General features: G+C 50.7%; 1 protein-coding gene across 3 annotated transcripts in view; it reads right to left on the bottom strand.

Moving 5' to 3' along the window:
• dennd2da (DENN/MADD domain containing 2Da) overlaps positions 1–23,987 on the bottom strand; it is a 216,380-nt gene that overhangs the window by 131,335 nt on the left and 61,058 nt on the right. The window contains exons 1-2 of one of the 3 annotated variants that reach the window (XM_072278509.1): positions 16,991–17,066; positions 16,723–16,816 (exon numbers count right to left, since the gene is read on the bottom strand). In XM_072278509.1, coding sequence (XP_072134610.1) covers positions 16,723–16,801 — 79 coding nt within the window. In that variant the 5' untranslated portion in view covers positions 16,802–16,816; positions 16,991–17,066. Of the gene's footprint in view, positions 1–16,722; positions 17,067–23,987 lie in introns of those variants that run through there. The other 2 variants (XM_072278510.1, XM_072278508.1) reach the window with 2 other exon arrangements.

Here is a 23,987-nt window from a genome sequence, read left to right as displayed (position 1 = left end):
CAGAGAAAACTGATACTTAGCACGAAGAGAAACCAATCAGGATGCTCACTCTCAGTCTCCAAAAAATGAATTTCTGGGATATTATATATAATTTCTGGGCATCAGGGAGCAGCTATCAATATGCGGGAGACTACCAGACCATCCGGGAGAGGTGGCATGTCTGAAACCCCCTCAATGCCCTCACTCACTCCCAAAACCCCTTTGAAAGCCCGCACTCACTCCCAAAACCCCCTGAAGGCCCGCACTCACTCTTGAAACCCCCTGAAGGCCTGCACTCACTCCTGAAACCCCCTGAACGCACGCACTCACTCCCAAAACCTCCTGAACACCCGCACTCACTCCCAAAACCCCCGAACGCACGCTCTCACTCCCAAAACCCTGAGGCCCGCACTCACTCCCAAAACTCCCTGAACGCACGCAGTCTCCTGCAAAACCCCCTGAACGCACGCAGTCTCCCCCAAAAGCCCCTGAACGCACGCAGTCTCCCGCAAAATCCCCTGAATGTACGCAGTCTTTCCCAAAACCCCCGGAACGCCCGCACTCACTCCCAAAGCCCCCAAACGCACGCACACAGTCCCAAAACCCCGAGGCCTGCACTCACTCCCAAAGCCCTCTGAACGCACGCAGTCTCCTGCAAAACCCTCTGAATGCACGCAGTTTCCCCCAAACCCCCTGAATGCACGCAGTCTCCCCAAAGCCCTCTGAACGCACGGTCTCCCGCAAAACCCCTTGAACGCACAGTCTCCCCCAAAATCCCGTGAACGCATGCAGTCTCCCCCAAAACCCCCAGAATGCCCGCACTCTCCCCCAAAATCCCCGGAACGCCCTCACTCTCCCACAAAACCCCCAGAACGCCCGCACTCACTCCCAAAACCCCCGAACAACCGCACTCACTCCCAAAACCCCCTGAATGCCTGCACTCACTACGATAACCTCCTGAACAACTGCATTCATTCCCAAAACCCCCTGAACGCCAGCAGTTACTCCCAAAACCCCTGGACAACGCACTCACTTTAAAAACACCCTGAACATCTGCACCTACTCCCAAAACCCCAGGCATCCCACCCTGCAAAAACTCATTTCAGGGAGGTAGCACCCCCCCCCGCAGCCCCTATCCCACCCTCCCCCCCGCCACCTGGTCGACCTCCAAGGGTGTATGTAATACTTTGCTTAGTGATTTTGTCTAATCTGTAAACCAAGTTGGGTATACGCAGAAAATGTGACATTAAAATATGTACTTATATGATATTATCATGTTTATTCTATTACAACTTTAAGCAAGTCTACAGGGAGTTTGGCCTCATCACGTAGGACATCAATAGAATAGCTCCTTAGCAGCTAGCCAGCTAGTTTAAGTAACAGTAGTTACGCTAATGAACGAATGACACCTGTTAAAATCACCTCAACATGTTGTTTACATTTTAACCCACCATGGGCAATAGAAAAATCACTGTTGCAAACAGTGCAGTGAGAAAGACTGTCATTATCTTTGTGGTCGACTGTAAAGCCCGCCCACAAAGAAAACTGATAGGTCTACTTAGCACAAAGAGAGACCAATCAGGATGCTCGCTCTCGGATTCCAAAAAGTCGATTTCCGGGATATTGTATATAATTTCCGTGCATCAGGGAGAAGCTATCAATACGCGGGAGACTACTGGACCATCCGGGAGAGGTGGGATGTCTGAAACCCCCTCAATGCCCTCACTCACTCCCAAAACACCCTGAAGGCCCGCACTCACTCCCAACACCCCCTGAACGCCCGCACTCACTCCCAAAACACCATGAACACATGCACTAACTCCCAAAGACCCTCGACAACTGCACTGACCTTAAAAATCCCCTAAACAGCTGCACTCTCTCCCAAAACTCTCACACTTACTCCCAAAACCTGCTGACTGCCCGCACTCACTGCCAAAACCCGCTGACTGCCATCACTCACTCGCGAAACCCACTGACCGCCTGTCCTCACTCCCAAAACCCCCTGAAAGCACACACTCACTCTCGAAATCCCCTAAACAACCACACTCACACCCAAAAAACCCCAACTACACTCACATTAAAAACACCCTGAATGCCCGTACTCACTCTCAAAAACCCCCAAATGCTCGCACTCACTCCCAAAACCCACTAAATGCTCGCACTCACTTGCAACCCCTCCCCAAAATGCCCACAATCACTCCTAAAACTGCCCTGACGCCTGCATTCACTTCCAGAACATCTGATGGCCTGCAATGACTCCCCAAACCCCCAACACAACCACAGTCACTCCCAAAAAACCTCGGACAATTGCACTCACATTAAAAACACCCTGAACGCCCGAACTCAATCCCAAAACCCCCTGATCACCCGCATTCACTCCCAAAAAAACTCAGACAACTGCACTCATAGTTAAAACGCCCTGAAGACCTCTACTCACTCCCAAAACCCACTGATCACCCACACTCACTCCCAAAACCCCTGGGCAATGCACTCACATTAAAAACACCCGGAACGTCCGTATTCCCTTGCAAAACCCCCAACACAACCACGGTCACTCCCAAAAAACCCCGGACAACTGCACTCATATTAAAAACACCCTAAACGCCCGAACTCAATCCCAAAACCCCCTGATCACCCGCATTCACTCCCAAAAAAACTCGGACAACTGCACTCATAGTTAAAACGCCCTGAAGACCTCTACTCACTTCCAAAACCCACTGATCACCCACACTCACTCCCAAAACCCCCGGGCAATGCACTCACATTAAAAACACCCGGAACACCGGCACTCACTCCCAAAACACCCAGAGCACCGGTACTCACTCCCAAAACACCCTGAACACCGGTACTCACTCCCAAAACACCCTGAAGAACCACACTCACTTCCAAAAAACCCCGGACAACTGCACTCACATTAAAAAACACCCTGAACGCCTGCACTCACTCCCAGAACCCCCTGAAGGCCCGCACACACTCCCAAAACCCCCGAATGCCCGCACTCGCTCCCAAAACTCCCGAAGGCCCGCACTCGCTCCCACAACCCCCGAAGGCCCGCACTCACTCCCACAACCCCCGAAGGCCCGCACTCACTCCCACAACCCCCGAAGGCCCGCACTCACTCCCACAACCCCTGAACGCCCGCACTCACACACAAAACCCCTGAACACCCGCACTCACACACAAAACCCCCTGAACGCCCGCACTCACTCCCAAAACTCCCTGAACGCCCGCACTCACTCCCAAAACCCCGTGAAAGCCCGCACTCACTCCCAAAACTCCCTGAACGCCCGCACTCACTCCCAAAACCCCCTGAAAGCCCGCACTTGCTCCCAAAACCCCCTGAACGCCTGCACTCATTCCAGAATGCCCATACTCTCTCCCAAAACTGACTGAAACCCTGTACCCACACCTAAAATCCCTGACCGCCCGCAATCATTCTCAAAACACGATAAATGCCCATGCTCTCTCCCAAAACCCCCTGATCACCCGCAGTCACTTCTAAAATCCCCTTAAAGCTCGCACTCACTCCCAAGGCCCCTTGAACGCCCACACTCACTCCCAAAACCGCCTGAAATCCCGCTCTCACTCCGAAAACCCACTAAAAAACCACACTCACCTCCAAAAAACCCCAGACAACTGCACTCACATTAAAAGCACCCTGAACGCCCGTACACACTCCCCAAACCCCCTAAACAACCACAAGTCACTTCCAAAAAACCCGGACAACTGCACTCACATTAAAAAAACACCCTGAACACAGGCACTCACTCCCAAACCACCCTGAACACCCGCACTCACTCCCCAAACACCCTGAAGGCCCGCATACACTCTCAAAACCCCTTGAACGCCTGCACTCACTCCCAAAACCCCCGAAGTCCCGCACTCACTCCCAAAACCCCCGAAGTCCCGCACTCACTCCCAAAACCCCCTGAACGCTCGCACTCACACACAAAACCCCTGAACGCCCACACTCACTCCCAAAACCTCCTGAATGCCCACACTCATTCCCAAAACCCCCTGAACGCCCACACTCATTCCCAAAATTCCCTGAATGCCCGTAATCATTCCCAAAACCACCTGAAAAACCCGCACTCACTCCCAAAACCCCCTTAGCAACCGTGCTCATTCTGAAAACCCCCAGAACAACTACACTCACACCCAAAACCCCCTGAATGCACGCAGTCTCCCCAAAACCCCCTGAACACCCGCACTCACTCCCGAAACCGTCCGAACGTGCACAGTTACTCCCAAAGCCCTGTAAATGCCCGCACTCACTCCCAAAACCCCCGAACAACCGCACTCACTCCCAAAACCCCCTGAAAGCCCGCACTCACTCCCAAAACCCTCTGAATGCCCGCACTCACTATGATAACCTCCTGAACAACTGCATTCATTCCCAAAACCCCCTGAACACCAGCAGTTACTCCCAAAACCCCTGGACAACGCACTCACTTTAAAAACACCCTGAACATCTGCACCTACTCCCAAAACCCCAGGCATCCCACCCTGCAAAAACTCATTTCAGGGAGGTAGCACCCCCCCCCCCCACAGCCCCTATCCCATCCTCCCCCCCGCCACCCGGTCGACCTCCAAGGGTGTATGTAATACTTTGTTTAGTGATTTTGTCTAATCTGTAAACCAAGTTGGGTATACGCAGAAAATGTGACATTAAAATATGTACTTATATGATATTATCATGTTTATTCTATTACAACTTTAAGCAAGTCTACAGGGAGTTTGGCCTCATCACGTAGGACATCAATAGAATAGCTCCTTAGCAGCTAGCCAGCTAGTTTAAGTAACATTAATTACGCTAATGAACGAATGACACCTGTTAAAATCACCTCAACATGTTGTTTACATTTTAACCCACCATGGGCAATAGAAAAGTCACTGTTGCAAACAGTGCAGTGAGAAAGACTGTCATTATCTTTGTGGTCGACTGTAAAGCCCGCCCACAAAGAAAACTGATAGGTCTACTTAGCACAAAGAGAGACCAATCAGGATGCTCGCTCTCGGATTCCAAAAAGTCGATTTCCGGGATATTGTATATAATTTCCGTGCATCAGGGAGAAGCTATCAATACGCGGGAGACTACTGGACCATCCGGGAGAGGTGGGATGTCTGAAACCCCCTCAATGCCCTCACTCACCCCCAAAACCCCCTGAAGGCCCACACTCACTCCCAACAACCCCATGAAGGCCCGCAATCACTCCCAAAACTCCCTGAAGGCCCGCACTCACTCCCAAAACCCCCTGAAGGCCCGCACTCACTCCCAAAACCCCCTGAAGGCCTGCACTCATTCCCAAAACCCCCTGAACGCATGCACTCACTCCCAAAACCCCCTGAACGCACGCACTCACTCCCAAAACCCCGAGGCCCGCACTCACTCCCAAAACCTGTGGAACACTCGCAGTCTCCCCCAAAACCCCCTGAACGCACGCAGTCTCCCCCAAAACCCCCTGAAGGCCTGCACTCACTCCCAAAACCCCCTGAACACTCGCAGTCTCCCCCAAAACCCCCGGAACGACTGCACTCTCCCCCAAAACCCTGAGTGCCTGCACTGAATCTCAAAAGTGTTTGAACTCCTGCACTCACTGCCAAAATCCCGACCGCCTGTACTCATTCCCAAAACACCTGAAGGCCCGCACTCACTCCCAAAACCCTCTGAATGCCTGCACTGAATCTCAAAAGTGTTTGTCCTGCACTCAATCCCAAAATCCCCAGAACGCCTGTACTCACTCCCAGTACCCCTCGAACACCCGCACTCAATCCCAAAACCCCCTGAACACATGGAGTCACACCGAAAAGACTCATTACTTCAAGACTCTCTTCCAAAAATCCCTGGTCACCCAGTCTGACCCTCAAAACCACTGTACAGCCAGACTCTCTCCCAAACCCCCTGAACCCCCGCACTCAATATCCAAATCCCTTGAATGCCAGCATTCACTCCCAAAGCCCCCTGAATGCACATTCACTCCCAAACCCCCAAACACCCGCACTCTCCCCCAAAACTCGCTGAATGCCTGCACTCTCTCCAAAACCCCCTGAACACCCACACTTGCTCCAAAACCCCCTGAACACCCACACTCTCCCCCAAAACCCCAAATGCCCACACTCTCCCCCAAAACCCCCTGAATGCATGCAGTCTCCCCCAAAACCTCCTGAACACACGCAGTCTCCCTCAAAACCCCCTGAACACCCACACTTGCTCCAAAACCCCCTGAACACCCACACTCTCCCCCAAAACCCCGAATGCCCACACTCTCCCCCAAAACCCCCTGAATGCATGCAGTCTCCCCCAAAACCTCCTGAACACACGCAGTCTCCCCCAAAACCCCCTGAACACCCACACTTGCTCCAAAACCCCCTGAACACCCACACTCTCCCCCAAAACCCCGAATGCCCACACTCTCTCCCAAAACACCCTGAATGCATGCAGTCTCCCCCAAAACCTCCTGAACACACGCAGTCTCCCCCAAAACCCCCTGAACACCCGCACTCACTCCTGAAACGGTCCGAACGCCCACAGTTACTCCCAAAGCCCCGTAAATGCCCGCACTCACTCCCAAAACCTGAATGCCCACACTTACTCCCAATACCCCCTAAACGCCCGCACTCACTTTCAAAACCCCCGAACACCCGCACTCACTCCCAAAACTCCCTGAACACCCGCACTTACTCCCAAAACCCCCTGAAAACTCGCACTCACTCCCAAAACCCCTGAACACATGGAGTCACACCGAAAAGACCCATTACTCCAAGACTCTCTTCCAAAAATCCCTGGTCACCCAGTCTGACTCTCAAAACCACCGTACAGCCAGACTCTCTCCCAAACCCCCTGAACCCCTGCACTCAATATCCAAAACCCCCTGAATGCCTGCACTCTTCCCAAAACCCCCTGAACACCCACACTCTCCCCCAAAACCTCCTGAACTCCCACACTCTCCCCCAAAACCCCGAATGCCCACACTCACTCCCAAAACCCCGAATGCATGCAGTCTCCTCCAAAACCTCCTGAACGCATGCAGTCTCCCCCAGAACCCCCTGAACACCCGCACTCACTCCTGAAACCGTCCAAACGCCCAGTTACTCCCAAAGCCCCGTAAATGCCCACACTCACTCCCAAAACCTGCTGATTGCCCGCACTTACTCCCAATACCCCCTAAACGCCTGCACTCACTCCCAAAACCCCTGAACACCCGCACTCACTCCCAAAACTCCCTGAAGGCCCGCACTTACTCCCAAAAGCCCCTGAACACCCGCACTTACTCCCAAAACCTCCTGAAAGCCCGCACTCACTCCCAAAACCCCTGAACGCCCGCACTCACTCCCAAAACCCCCTGAATGTCCACACTCACTCCCAAAACCCGCTGATCGCCTGCACTCATTCCCAAAACCCCCTGAATGCCCGCACTCACTACGATAACCTCCTGAACAACTGCATTCATTCCCAAAACCCCCTGAATGCCAGCAGTTACTCCCAAAACCCCTGAATGCCTGCACTTACTCCCAAAAACCCCGGACAACAACACTCACTTTAAAAACACCCTGAACATCTGCACCTACCCCCAAACCCCAGACATCCCACCCTGCAAAAACTCATTTCAGGGAGGTAGCAACCCCGCCCCCCCCCCCCCCGCCCTGCAGCCCCATATCCCACCCTGCCCTCCCCCCACCCCCCCGGTCGACCTCCAAGGGTGTATGTAATACTTTGTTTAGTGATTTTGTCTAATCTGTAAACCAAGTTGGGTATACGCAGAAAATGTGACATTAAAATATGTACTTATATGATATTATCATGTTTATTCTATTACAACTTTAAGCAAGTCTACAGAGAGTTTGGCCTCATCACGTAGGACATCAATAGAGTAGCTCCTTAGCAGCTAGCCAGCTACTTTAAATAATATTAGTTACGCTAATGAACGAATGACACCTCTTAAAATCACCTCAACATGTCTTTTACATTTTAGCCCACCATGGGCAATAGAAAAGTCACTGTTGCAAACAGTGCAGTGAGCAAGACTGTCATTATTTTTGAGGTCGACTGTAAAGCCCGACCACAGAGAAAACTTATAGGTCTACTTAGCACGAAGAGAGACCAATCAGGATGCTCGCTCTCGGTCTCCAAAAAATCAATTTCCGGGATATTGTATATAATTTCCGGGCATCAGGGAGCAGCTATCAATATGCGGGAGACTACCGGACCATCCAGGAGAGGTGGAATGTCTGAAACCCCCCTCAATGCCCTCACTCACTCCCAAAACCCCCTGAAGGCCCGCACTCACTTCCAACACCCCTGAAGACCCGCACTCACTCCCAAATCCCCCTGAACAACCACACTCACTCACAAAACCCCCAGAACACCCGCACTCACTCCCAAAACCCCCTGAATGCCCGCACTTACTCCCAAAGCCCCTGAACATCTGCACTTACTCCCAAAACCCCGAATGCCCGCACTCACTATGATAACCTCCTGAACAACTGCATTCATTCCCAAAACCCCCTGAACACCTGCACTTACTCCTAAAGCCCCGTAAATGCCTGCACTCACTCCCAAAACCCCCTGACACCCGCACTCACTCCCAAAACTCCCTGAATGCATGCCGTCTCCCCCAAAACCTCCTGAATGCACGCAGTCTCCCCCAAAACCCCCAGAACACCCACACTCTCCCCCAAAACCCCTTGAATGCCTACAATCTCCCCCAAAACCCCCGGAATGCCCGCACTCTCCCGAAAAACCCTGAACACCCGCACTTACTCCCAAAACACAGTGAACACACACTCACTCCCAGAAGCTCCAGAACATCCATACTCTCTTCCAAAACTGACTGAAGCCCTGCGTCCTCACCCAAAACCCTGTACACTGTCCCAAAACCCTGACCGCCCGCAATCATTACCAAAACACAATTAATACCCACACTCCCTCCCAAAACCCCCTGAACACCTGTACTCATTCCCAAAAACACCTGAACACCCACAATCAGTCTCCAAATGCCATGAACGCTTGCACTCTCCCCCAAAACCCCCTGAATGCCCACACTGACTCTCAATATTGTTTGAACACCTGCACCCACTCCCAAAACATCGTGAACACACACACTCACCCCCAAAAGCTCCAGAACATCCATACTCTCTTCCAAAACTGACTGAAACCCTGTACCCTCTCCCAAAACCCTGACCGCCTGCAATCATTCCCAAAGCACAATAAACGCTCACACTCACTCCCAAAACGCCCTGAACACCCACACTTAATCGCAAAACCCCTGATCAACCACACACACTCCCAAAACCCCCTGAACACCTGCAATCACTCCCAAAACTGTCTGAACACCCATAGTTACTCCCAAAACACCCTAAATGCCCACACTCACTCCCAAAACCTGCTGAACGCCCGCACTCACACCCAAAACCCTCTGAAGCTCACACTCACTCCCAAAATCCTGAACACCTGCACTTACTCCTGAAACCGTCCGAACGCCCACAGTTATTTCCAAAGCCCCGTAAATGCCTGCACTCACTCCCATAACCTGCTGAACGCCTGCACTCACTCCCAAAACCCCCAGAATGCTCGCACTCACTCCCAAAACCCCCTGAACGCCCGCACTTACTCCCATAACTCCCAAATGCCTGCACTCACTCCCAAAACCCCTTGAACGTCCGCACTCACTCCCAAAACCCCCAGAACACCAGCACACACTCCCAAAACCCCCTGAATGCCCATACTCACTCACAAAAGCACCTGAATGCCCACACTCACTCACAAAAGCACCTGAATGACCACAATCACTCCCAAAACCCCACAAACACCTGCACTAACTCCCAAAACCCCCAGACAACTGCACTCACATTAAAAACACCCTGTACGCCCGTACTCACTCCAAAAAACCCCAGACAACTGCACTCACATTAAAAACACCCTGAACACACACACTCACTCTCAAAATTGTGGAACAGCTGCACTCACTCCCAAAACACCGTGAACACACACACTCACCCCCAAAAGCTCCAGAACATCCAGACTCTCTTACAAAACTGACTGAAACCCTGTACCCTCACCCAAAACTCTGTACCCTCTCGCAAAACCCTGTGCCCGCTCCCAAAACCCTAACTGCCTGTACTTATTCCCAAAGCACAATAAATGCCTGCACTCACTCCCAAAACCTGAACACCCACACTCGCTCCCAAAAACCCTGAACTCCCGCAATCACTCCCAAAACTCCCTGAACACCCGCACTTACACCCAAAACCCCCTGAATGCCTGCACACACTCCTGAAACCGCCCGAACACCCACAGTTACTCCAAAAACCCCCTAAATGCCCGCACTCACTCCCAAAAACCCCGAATGCCCACACTCACTCCCAAAACCCTTGAACACCCGCACTCACTTCCAAAACTCCCTGAACGCCCACACTTACTCCCAAAACCCCCTGAATGCCCACACTTCTCCCAAAACCCCCTGAAAGCCCGCACTCACTCCCAAAACCCCCTGAATGCCTGCACTCATTCCCAAAACACTCTGAATGCCTGCAGTAACTCCCAAAACCTCCTGAACACTCACATTCACTCCCAAAACCCCAAGTGCCCGCACTACTCCCAAAACCCCTTGAACACCCGCACTCACTCCCAAAACCTGCTGAATGCTTGCACTCACACCCAAAACCCCCTGAACGCCCGCACTCTCTCCCAAAACCCCCTGAACGCCCGCACACATTCCCAAAACCCCCTGAACGCCCGCACTCTCCCCCAAAACCCTCTGAACACCTGCACTCACTAGCGAAACCGTCCGAACGTCCACAGTTACTCCCAAAGCCCCGTAAATGCCCACACTCACTCCCAAAACCTGCTGAATGCCCGCACTTATTCCCAATACCCCCTAAACGCCCGCACTCACTCCCAAAACCCCTGAACGCCCGCACTCATTCCCAAAACCTCCTGGGTGCCCACACTCACTCCCAAAATGCCCTGAATGCCCGCACTATTCCCAAAACCTCCTGAACAACTGCATTCATTCCCAAAACCCCCTGAACGCCAGCAGTTACTCCCAAAACCCCTGAACGCTCGCACTTACTCCCAAAAACCCCGGACAACAGCACTCACTTTAAAAGCACCCTGAGCATCTGCACCTAGCTCCTTAGCAGCTAGCCAGCTAGTTTAAATAACGTTAGTTACGCTAATGAACGAATGACACCTCTTAAACACACCTCAACATGTTGTTTACATTTTAACCCACCATGGGCAATAGAAAAGTCACTGTCGCAAACAGTGCAGAAAGCAAGACTGTCATTATTTTTGTGGTCGACTGTAAAGCCCGCCCACAGAGAAAACTGATACTTAGCACGAAGAGAAACCAATCAGGATGCTCGCTCTCAGTGTCCAAAAAATGAATTTCTGGGATATTATATATAATTTCTGGGCATCAGGGAGCAGCTATCAATATGCGGGAGACTACCAGACCATCCGGGAGAGGTGGCATGTCTGAAACCCCCTCAATGCCCTCACTCACTCCCAAAACCCCTTTGAAAGCCCGCACTCACTCCCAAAACCCCCTGAAGGCCCGCACTCACTCTCGAAACCCCCTGAAGGCCCGCACTCACTCCTGAAACCCCCTGAAGGCCTGCACTCACTCCTGAAACCCCCTGAACGCACGCACTCACTCCCAAAACCTCCTGAACACCCGCACTCACTCCCAAAACCCCCGAACGCACGCTCTCACTCCCAAAACCGAGGCCCGCACTCACTCCCAAAACTCCCTGAACGCACGCAGTCTCCTGCAAAACCCCCTGAACGCACGCAGTCTCCTGCAAAACCCCCTGAACGCACGCAGTCTCCCCCAAAACCCCCTGAACGCACGCAGTCTCCTGCAAAACCCCCTGAACGCACGCAGTCTCCCCAAAAGCCCCTGAACGCACGCAGTCTCCCGCAAAATCCCCTGAATGTACGCAGTCTTTCCCAAAACCCCCGGAACGCCCGCACTCACTCCCAAAACCCCCAAACGCACGCACACAGTCCCAAAACCCCGAGGCCTGCACTCACTCCAAAGCCCTCTGAACGCACGCAGTCTCCTGCAAAACCCTCTGAATGCACGCAGTTTCCCCCAAACCCCCTGAATGCACGCAGTCTCCCCAAAGCCCTCTGAACGCACGGTCTCCCGCAAAACCCCTTGAACGCACAGTCTCCCCCAAAATCCCGTGAACGCATGCAGTCTCCCCCAAAACCCCCAGAATGCCCACACTCTCCCCCAAAATCCCCGGAATGCCCTCACTCTCCCACAAAACCCCCAGAACGCCCGCACTCTCCCCCAAAACCCCTGGAACGCCCGCACTCTCCTCCAAAACCCCCTGAATGCCTGCACTGAATCTCAAAAGTGTTTGAACTCCTGCACTCACTCCCAAAATCCCCTGAACGCCCGTACTCATTCCCAAAACCCCCTGAAGGCCTGCACTCACTCCCAAAACCCCCTGAATGTCTGCACTGAATCTCAAAAGTGTTTGTCCTGCACTCAATCCCAAAATCCCCAGAACGCCTGAACTCACTCCCAGAACCCCCTGAACACCCGCACTCACTGCCGGAACCCCCTGAACACCCGCACTCACTCGCAAAACCTTCTGAATGCCGGCACTCACTCCCAAGACCCCCTGAACACATGGAGTCACACCGAAAAGACCCATTACTTCAAGACTCTCTTCCAAAAATCCCTGGTCACCCAGTCTGTCTCTCAAAACCACTGTACAGCCAGACTCTCTCCCAAACCCCCTGAACCCCCGCACTCAATATCCAAATCCCTTGAATGCCAGCATTCACTCCCAAACCCCCTGAACGCCCGCACTCTCCCCCAAAACCCCCTGAATGCCTGCACTCTCCCCAAAACCCCCTGAACACCCACACTTGCCCCAAAACCCCCTGAACACCCACACTCTCCCCCAAAACCTCCTGAATGCCCACACTCTCCCCCAAAACACCCTGAATGCCCACACTCTCCCCCAAAACCACCTGAATGCCCACACTCACTCCCAAAACCCCCTGAATGCCCACATTCACTCCCAAAACCCCGAATGCCCACACTCACTCCCAAAACCCCGAACGCCCACAGTCACTCCAAAAACCCCCTGAATGACTGCACTCACACCCAAAACTCCCTGAACGCCTGCACTCATTCCCAAAACCCTCTGAATACTCGCACTCACAACGATAACCTCCTGAACAACTGCATTCATTCCCAAAACCCCCTGAATGCCTGCACTCACTCCCAAAACCACCCGAATGCCCGCACTCACACCCAAAACCCCTTGAATGCGCACAGTCTCCCCAAAAACCTCCTGAACCCAAAACACCCAGAACACCCACACTCACTCCCGAAACCCCTTGAACGCCTACACTATCCCCCAAAACCCCCGGAATGCCCGGACTCTCCCGAAAACCCCTGAACACCCCCACTTACTCTCAGAACACCGTGAACACACACACTCACTCCCAAAAGCTCCAGAACATCCATACTCTCTTCGAAAACTGACTGGAACCCAGTACCCTCACCCAAAACCCTGTACGCTGTCCCAAAACCCCCTGAACGCCTACACTTCCTCTGAAAACCCCCTGAAAGCCCACACTCACTCCCAAAACCTCCTGAATGCCTGCACTCACTCCCAAAACCTCCTGAATGCCTGCACTCACTCCCAAAACCTCCTGAATGCCTGCACTCACTCCCAAAACCTCCTGAATGCCTGCACTCACTCCCAAAACCCCCCTGAATGCCCGCATTACTCCCAAAACCCCTTGAACGCCCGCACTCACTCCCATAACCCCCTGAATGCCCACATTCACTCCCAAAACCCCTGAACACCTGCACTCATTCCCATAACCCCCTGAATGCCCACACTCACTCCCAAAACCTCTGAATGCCCGCACTCACTCCGAAAACTCCTTTGAACACTCGTACTCACTCCCAAAACCCCCTGAACAACCACTCATTCCCAAAACCCCGAGTGCCCGTACTCACTCACAAAAACACCTGAATGCCCACACTCACTCCGAAAACTCCCTGAACGCCCGCACTCACTTCCAAAACTCCCTGAATGCCCGCACTTACTCCCAAAGCCCCCTGAACGCCCACACTCACTCCCAAGCCCCCTGAACGCCCGATCTCCCTCCCAGAACCCCGAGCAACCGCACTCATTCTCAAAACCCCCAGAACAACCACACTCACTCCCAAAACCCCCTGAATGCCCGCACTCACTCTCAAAACCGCCCAAACGCCCGCACTCACACCCAAGAACCCCTGAACACCCGACTTCCTCCCAAAACCCCCTGAACACCAGCAGTTACTCCCCAAACCCCTGAACACCCACTCTTACTCCCAAAATCCCCTGACAACAGCACTCACTTTAAAAACACCCTGAACATCTGCACCTACTCCCAAAACCCCAGACATCCCACCCTGCAAAAACTCATTTCAGGGAGGTAGCAACCCCGCCCCCCCTGCAGCCCCTATCCCACCCTCCCCCCCGCCACCCGGTCGACCTTCAAGGGTGTATGTAATACTTTCTTTAGTGATTTTGTCTAAGTTGGGTATATGCAGAAAATGTGACATTAAAATATGTACTTATATGATATTATCATGTTTATTCTATTACAACTTTAAGCAAGTCTACAGGGAGTTTGGCCTCATCACGTAGGACATCAATAGAATAGCTCCTTAGCAGCTAGCCAGCTAGTTTAAGTAACATTAGTTATGCTAATGAACGAATGACACCTGTTAAAATCACCTCAACATGTTGTTTACATTTTAACCCACCATGGGCAATAGAAAAGTCACTGTTGCAAACAGTGCAGTGAGAAAGACTGTAAAGCCCACCCACAAAAAAAAATGATAGGTCTACTTAGCACAAAGAGAGACCAATCAGGATGCTCGCTCTCGGACTCCAAAAAGTCAATTTCTGGGATATTGTATATAATTTCTGGGCATCAGGGAGAAGCTATCAATATGCGGGAGACTACTGGAGGTGGGATGTCTGAAACCCCCTCAATGCCCTCACTCACTCCCAACACCCACTGAAGGCCCGCACTCACTCCCAACACCCCCTGAAGGCCCGCACTCACTCCCAACACCCCCTGAAGGCCCGCACTTACTCCCAACACCCCCATGAAGGCCCGCAGTCACTCCCAAAACCCCCTGAACACCCGCAGTCTCCCCCAAAACCCCCTGAACATACGCTGTCTCCCCCAAAACCCCCAGAACGCCTGCACTCTCCCCCAAAACCCCGAGTGCCATCATTGAATCTCAAAAGTGTTTGAACTCCTGCACTCACTGCCAAAATCCCCTGACCGCCCGTACTCATTCCCAAAACCCCTGAACGCACGCACTCACTCCCAAAACCCTCTGAATGCCTGCACTGAATCTCAAAAGTGTTTGTCCTGCACTCAATCCCAAAATCCCCAGAACGCCTGTACTCACTCCCAGTACCCCCTGAACACCTGCACTCACTCCCAAAACCCTCTGAACGCACGCACTCACTCCCAAAACCCCCTGAACGCACGCACTCATTCCCAAACCCCCCTGAACGCACGCAGTCTCCCCCAAAACCCCCTGAACGCACGCAGTCTCCCCAACCCCCTGAATGTACGCAGTCTCCCCCAAAACCCCCAGAACACCCACTCTCCCCCAAAACCCCCAGACCGCCTGCGCTCTCCCCAAAACCTCCTGAACGCCTGCACTCTCCCCAAAAACCCCCTGAACGCTTGCACTCTCCCCAAATACCCCCTGAATTTCCGCACTCTCCCCCAAAACCCCCTGAACTCTCCCCAGAACCCCTTGAACACCTGCAGTCTACCCCAAAACCCCCTGAACGCCTGCACTCTCCTCAAAAACCCCCTGAACACCCGTACTCTCCTCAAGTGTTTGAAGTCCTTCACTCACTTCCAAAATCCGCAGAACGCCCGTACTCACTCCCAAAACCCCGAATGCCCACACTCACTCCCAAAACCCTCTGAACGCCCGCACTCACTCCCAAAACCCCCTGAACGCCCGCACTCACTCCCAAAACCCCCTGAACGCCCGCACTCACTCCCAAAACCCCCTGAACACACACAGTCACTCCCAAAACACCCTGAATGCACACACTCACTCTCAAAACTCAGTGAACGCCTGCACTCACTCCCAAAACCAATGAACGCCTGCACTTTCTCCCAAAACCCAATGAACGCCTGCACTTACTCCCAAAACCCTAAGAGCGCACTTACTACCAAAACCCCCGAATGTCTGTGCTCACTCCCAAAGACCCCTGAACACACATACTCACTCCACAAAAACTTCTCTCCACCTGCTCTATTCTGACACCCTCCTCTCTCCCCAACATTTGATTACATTGTGGTCAACCTCCAATAACCTGCCCTTTTCGAAATCCTGAATCCACTCTCCCACCCCTCTCTGTGGCCAGTGGCCCCACTCCAAGCCCAAGTGTCTTCCTCGGGTTACCCCATCCCCAGCCTCCCCCGTCTTCCCCCATCTCGCCATGGTCTCTGCCCCATCTCCTTGTCTGTCACCTCCCTGTCTCCCCCACCCATCTCTCCTCTCCTCTTCCCAACCTCTTCTCCCCTTGATCTCTCCCCTGGTGTTTCCTCCCCAGACACACCCCCAGTCTCTCCTACAAACGCCATCCACTGTCTATCACTCATTTTCCAGCCTCCCCTCACGGTACCACCCCGGTATCTCCCATACCCGCTTCCCCCTCTCCCGGTGTACTCACCGTGCCTGGGCCGCTGGTGACCGGCATGCCAGGAGAGCCGCCTGACGCTCCTGCGGAAGGCCGACTTCAGCTGGCTCATGGTGCCCAGCCGCCCCTGCACACCAAAACAGCACGGATCAGTCCGGGGCACCGGGGTTGGGAGCGACACCCCAGGGGAGAGAGGGGTGCCAGCAGCGGTAAAACTGCGGGGAGAGAGAGGGGGCGATAGAGAGTTGAGAATTGGTCGAGAACCCCTTCTGGGGTGCGGTCTCCACGCTCCAGCCCTCACCTGCTGGCCGCCTCCCTACTCAGGTGCCGGGTTCCGGCTTGGGCGGGTCCTCGGCGCTGTGGGGCAGGACTCCGGCTGGTGCTCCGCCCTCCACCCCATGTGGTGGGCGGGGACAGCGAGATACCAGCCTCACAGTCTATCTGACCAGGACCATCAGGCAGGGGGTGCCGTAGCGTTAGGGTAAAGACTTTTGGATGGAAAACAGCTTCTTCCCCCCCAAATGAACTCCGGGCCACCCAGATCTCTACGTATGAAGTGCCAGTAGCGTTATAGTTTACTTTTTAACTTGTATCGGAGACGCACTTTATTACTTGTTTTAATTTATTTGCGGCATTGTTACTTTATGTGTGATGTGTGTGAATGATATGTACTGTATTGTGCACCTTGGTCCGGAAGAACGTTGTCTCGTCTGGCGGTATAGATGTGTACAGCCGAACGACGATAAACTTGAACTTGACCTACCCACGGTCTCTGCTGCGCACTGCATGCAGCCAGATCATTCCCGGAGCATGGGAAACGAGGTAAGGGCCGTGGGCTGCTACTAGAATTGGGACGCCCGAGTAAGAATGACATTGATAAAATACGAACTACTCTTGCCTACAATTTATCTCCACCTCAGCTAGTGGGCGGAGCATTGCACTCAACAGTTGAATCCTCAACCCACCAAAAACAGAAAACTTATGTTTTGAGTAGGGGGAATTTCTCCGGTAAATAACGCAGGATATAGTTATTTGTAAAAAACTGTCCATCGAATCCTACTTGATTCTGAAATTTTTTTGCAATTGGGGAATTTCTCCAGTGAACAATGTGAGATATAAATACAAGAGATTCTGGAAATCCAGAGCAACACACACAAAATGCTGGACGAACTCAGCAGGTCAGTCAGCATCCATGGAAATGAATAACTAGTCGACGTTTATGGCGGAGACCCTTCATGAGGATTTCAGATCAGTCGGTGAAATGGTCTGTGCACGGGCTCGTTGGGCCTGTTACCATACTGTATCTCCCAGTAAATAAACACACCACTGGAGCCCCCGAAGGTTCTGGTTGATGTGATCTGGAGCTCAGTGTGAGAGGTGATGACACTTCACAAATTTGAGCTCCATTTTCTCAGGAAAATTCCCTATTTATCCTCTCCCTCGTTTTGAGAAGGATGGCTGCAATCAAGATGTTCTGTGCTTTTGGGACTGTTCCAGGAGCTGGGAAGTTGGGAAAGACAGTGATTATTTCAGTTCACCTTTTCTAGAATGCCTGAATGACAGCTTAGCTTCAGAGGACCAAGTCCAAGTTGGAATTTATGGTTACTCAGTCATATCCGTGTATACAGATTTATGGTCACTCAGTCATACCCGTGTATACAGATAATCAAAACAATGTTCCTCAGAAAGGAAAGGGGGCGGGAGATGACAGAATAAAAAAGGGGGGAGGGGAAGGAGGACAAGCTAGAAGGTGAAGGCAGGTTGGTGGGAAAGGTAAAGATCTGGAGAACAAAGAATCTGATAGGAGAGGAGAGTGGACCATGGGGGACAGGGAAGAAGGAGGGGCACTGGGGGAGGTGATAGGCAGGTGAGGAGGAGGTAAGGGGCCAGAGTGGGGAATAGAAGAAGAGGGGTGGGGAAAGGGGAAATGACCAGAAGGAGAAATCAATGTTCATTCTATCAGGCTGGAGGCTACCGAGAGGGAATATGTTGCTCCCCCCCGAGAGTGGCCTCATTGTTGCAAAGAGGGGGCCATGGACCGACATCTTGGAACAGGACTGGGAATAAGAGTTAAAATGGTTGGCCACTGGGAAATTCCACTGTTGGTAGATGGAACAGAGATGCTCAACCAATTTATGTTGGGTCTCGCTAATGTAGAGGAGACCGAATCTGGAGCACTGAAACACAAGATACGGTTACTTGCAAAATCTGTCCATTGAATCATACTTAAAGGAGAAAGAATGTTTATTGCAGTAGTAAGAATTTCTCCAGGATACAGTTGTTTGTAAACTCGTGTGAACATAGAACACTAGAGCACAGTCTCTCCTTCTTCAGCTGTCCATCGATTTTCGATGTTGACTGAGGCCTGGACATAGTTGTATGGAAGACCGGCAGCTGACCATTCTACAAGTCTCCCCTGCCACGCCACCGATGTTGTCTAAGGGAAGGGCACTGGGACCCATACAGCTTGCACTGGTGTCGTCACAGAGCAATGTGTGATTAAGTGCCTTGCTCAAGGACACAACATGCTGCCTGAGCTAGGACTCGAACTAGCGACCTTCAGATCACTAGACCGATGCCTTAACCACTTGGCCAAGTGCCACACACTAGAGCACAGTACAGGCCCTTTACCTCACGATGTTGTGCCAACCCTGTAACCTACTCTACCTTCATTGCAATAGAAGACATTTCTTCAGGGAAACAATGCAGGATACACACTCAGGTCAGGCTGTGGGGATTGGAGTTCAGCAAGGTTTTCTCATCTCTGCACTGAACTGAGGTGATGGCCTCAAACTAACAGGCTCCTGCACCGGCTGCAGTGATGATCAGCTTCTTGGCTGTGCACTCACTTTCATGAACTTTTTGCCGAGCACCTACACTCGGTCTGCCAGAACAAAAGTGGCCACCCATTTTAATTCCGCTTCCTATCCCCATTCCAATATGTCCCATCCATGGCCTCCTCTATTGTTGCAATGAGGCCACACTTGGGTTGGAGAAACAACACTTTATATTCTGTTTGGGTAGCCTCAATTTCTCAAACTTCTGTTAATGCCCCCCCACCCACCCTCTCCTTCACCATTCCTCATCCGCTTTTCCCTCTCTCACCTTATCTCCTTGCCTGCTCCCTCCGGTGCTCCTCCCCCTATTCTCTCTTCCGTGGCCTTCTGTCCTCTTCTATCAGACTGTCCCTTCTCCAGCCCTGTCTCTCTTTCACCAATCAACTTCCCAGCTCTTTACTTCAACCCTCCCCCTCCCGGTTTCACCTATCACTTGTGTTTCACTCTCCCCTCCCCACCTTTTAAATCTACTCCTCATCTTTTCTTTGTCCTGCCGAAGGGTCTTGGCCCAAAATGTCGACTGTACTTTTTTCCATAGATGCTGCCTGACCCCTTGAGTTCCCCCAGCATCTTGTGTGTGTGTTTCATGAACTTTAGTCCTGAATGCTATTTGCTTATTTTTTATAGGTTACATGATTTATTCTCTTTTTTTGCACGTTGGGTATTTGACAGTCTTTTTTAATGGGTTTATTTGGGTTTCTTTGTTCTGTGGCTGCCTGTAAGGAGATGAATCTCAAGGTTGTATGGAGTATACATACTTCAATAATAAATGTACCTTGAACCTTCAAAATGTACTTTAAAGGTTCGACGTGAAGTGTGTTCAGAGATGCTGTTTTGCATGCCACTGTTGTAACATGTAGTTATTTGAGTTACTGTCACCTTCCTGTCAGCTTGAACCAGTCTGGCCATTCTCCTCTGACTTCTCTTATTAACAAGACATTTTCATACATAGAACTGCTCATTGGGCATGAGATCCCAGGAGATCCACAGTTTCTCAGCCACTCTAACCACCCTGTCTGGCACCATCAATCCTTCCCATGGTCAAAATCACTGAGGTGACATTTCTTCCCTGTTCTGATGTTTGGTGTAAATGGTAACTGAAGATCTTCACCACTTCTGCTTTAAAAAGCCAACATGTGATTAGATGGTGTACGGATGTAACCATTAAATGGCCACTGAGTGAAGGTTCTTGGAGAAATGTGTCCACTGAATGCCAGTTTAGCATGCTAAATCATTACCCATAGTTTCTGTTATTCCCCTCAGCTCCTTCTCTGTTATCCCCTGCATTTCCACCCACATCCCAGCTTGATGCAGGAATGTGGGAAATCAGTTTCACAGGTTTGGTGAGTGGGGACAGAAGATACTCACAACTGGTAAGTAGGTTAACTATTTATTTACAAACAAAACAGACAGTAAACATTTGTAAATACTTCAAGTTAAACTTGTTTCCAGATACACATCTAAACTAAGCGCCCAACATGGTAGGAGAAAACTGTGGCAAATATGTATCTGAAGTCTGTGCCTGGGCTCTCTTTACTGCAACACACCCCTACTGTCTACTGTCTCCACTGCACCCTCGTCTACCTGGTCCACAGTGACCTGAGACTGGAAAAGAGACGCACAGTTACTGCACATTAGATTTAAACCTTACATCATCAGCAAAAGAGAAGCTAGTGGGAAGGTCTGTAAATCCCCACCTCCTATGGGGGAGTGGTTTTCAATGAGCAGATAAGTGTAGGATTGAAGAGACATTTCCTACTGTATCTGCCTCTACCACCACCCAAGTCAGAGCATTCCAAGCACCCATCACTCTGTTTTAAAAAAGAATAAACTTGCTCCTCACATCTCCTTTGAAATTAATCCCTCTCATCTTAAATGCATGCCCTCTGTTATTAGACATTTCAACGTGGGAAAAATGATACAGTCCGTGCCTCTATCAATGCCTCTCATAATCTTATCAACCTCTATCAGATCCCCCCTCAGCTCTGCTGCTCCAGAGAAAGCAACCCAAATTTGTCCAACCTCTCACTAGAGCACATGCCCTCTAATCTAAGCAGCATCCTGGTAAACCTCTTCTGCACCCTCCCTAAAGCCTCAACATCCTTCCTATAATAGGGTGACAAGAACTGTATGCAGTACCCCAGATGCAGCCTAAATAGAGTTTTAAAAATCTGCATCAGAACTTCCTCGACAAATAAAGGCAAGCAAGCCAAATGCCTTCTTAACCCTATCAACATGAGTAGCCATTTTCAAGGAGCCATGGATCTCAAGATCCCTCTGCTCATCAACACTATTGAAAAGAGGGAACAGGGTAAGGGCTCTGGAAGGTGGAGAGGAGCACGCAATGTCGGTAAGTCCAGGGAATTGACTGTAGACTTCTGGAAGGCGAGGACTTGTGTAGTGCAAAGGGTGAGCAGTTTCAAGTTCCTGGGTGCCAACATATCTGAGGATCTATCATGGGCCCAACATACTGTATTAATGCAATTATAAAGAAGAGACAACAGCAGCTATATTTCATTAGGAGTTTAAGGAACATTCGTATATCACCAAAGATGCTTGCAATTTCTGCAGATGCCCAGTGGAGAGCATCCTAACTGGTTGCATCATTGTCTGGTGTGAAGGGGCCACCGTACAGAATTGGAAAAAACTGCAGAAAATTGTAAACTCAGCCAGTTCCATCATGGGTACTAGCGTCCCCAGTATCCAGAAAGTCTTCAACAGGTGATAACTCAAAAAAGAGACATACATCATTAAGGACCCCCAATACCCAGAGCAGGCCCTCTTCTCATTGCTACCATCAGGGAGGAGGTACAGGAGCCTGAAGACACACACTCAGTGTTTAGAAGCAGCTTCTTCCCCTCCAAAATCAGATTTCTGAATGGTCAATAAACCCATGAACGCTACCTCAGTAATTTTTTCCTCTATGCATCTGTATTTATTAAAGTTAATTTTTACATATTTATTGAAATTTATAGTTTTTATTATTATATATTGCAAAGTACTGCTGCCACAAAACAACACATTTCATGACGTACGCCAGTGATATTAAACCTGATTCTGAGGGCTGGAAGAACACTTAACATAGTCACGGAGTCAGAGAACAGTACAACACAGAAACAGGCTCTTTGGCCCATCTAGCCCATGCCAAGCCATTTAAACTGCCTACTTCCATTGACCTGAACCGGGACATAGCTCTCCATATCCCTACCATCCATGCACCTATCCAAACATCTCGTAAATACTGAAATCAAACTTGCATGTACATTTGTGCTGGCAGCTTGTTCCACATTCACATTGCATTTACTGCTTGCATTTATCTTATCTATATCCCTCATGATTTTGTATACCTCTATCAAATCTCTTCTCAATCTTCTACATTCCAAGGAATAGAGTCCTATTCAGTCTTTCCATATAATTCAAAATCCTTGTAAATTTTTTCTGTACTCCTTCAATCTTATTTACATATTTCCTGTAGGTAGGTGACCAAAACTGCACACAATGCTCCAAAATTTGCTTCACCAGTGTCACCTATCGACCTATGATACCACTTTTAGTGAATTATGGGCCTGCATTCCCAGATCCCTTTGCTTATCACACTCCTCAGTGGCCCACCAATCGCTGCAAAACCTACCCTGGTTGGTCCTACTGAAGTGCAACACCTGGCACTTGTCTATATTAAATTCCAGCTAATAGATCTCACTGCAAGTCTTGATAGTCTTCTTCGCTGACCACTACACCCCCAATCTTGGTGTCATCTGCAAATATGCTGATCCAGTTTACCACATTATCATCCACAATCCTGCAGTCAGAGAGGCAACCATCTATTACTACTCTCTGTCTTCTCCCACAAAGCCAACGTCTAATCCAATTTACTACCTCATGTTGAATGCCAAGCAACTGATCCCTCTTTACTAAACTCCCAATGTGGAACCTTGTCAAATACTTTGCTAAAGTCAATGTAGACAACACCCACTGCCTTGCCTTCATCTACCTTACTGGCAATTTCCTCAAAGAACTCAATAAAATTGGTTAGACATGACCTACCACACACGAAGCCATCCTCAATCAGTCCATGTCAATCCAAATACTTATATATTCAGTCCTTTAGAATATTTTCCAATAACTTTCCTACCATTGATGTCAGGCTCACCAGCCTATAATTTCCTGGTTTATTTTTAGAGCCTTTATATAACCATATAACAATTACAGCATGGAAATAGGCTATCTCGGCCCTTCTAGTCCGTGCCAAACTCCTACTCTCACCTAGTCCCACCGACCTGCACTCAGCCCATAACCCTCCATTCCTTTCCTGTCCATATAGCTGTCCAATTGAACTTCAAACGACAACATAGAACCTGCCTCAACCACTTCTGCTGGAAGCTCGTTCTACACAGCTACCACTCTCTGAGTAAAGAAGTTCCCTCTCATGTTATCCCTAAACTTTTGCCCTTTAACTCTCAA

This window comes from Mobula birostris, chromosome 14, assembly GCF_030028105.1.
Source record: "Mobula birostris isolate sMobBir1 chromosome 14, sMobBir1.hap1, whole genome shotgun sequence".
Classification (NCBI taxonomy): Eukaryota; Metazoa; Chordata; class Chondrichthyes; order Myliobatiformes; family Myliobatidae; genus Mobula; species Mobula birostris.
This window is presented reverse-complemented; position numbering and strand designations above follow the sequence as displayed.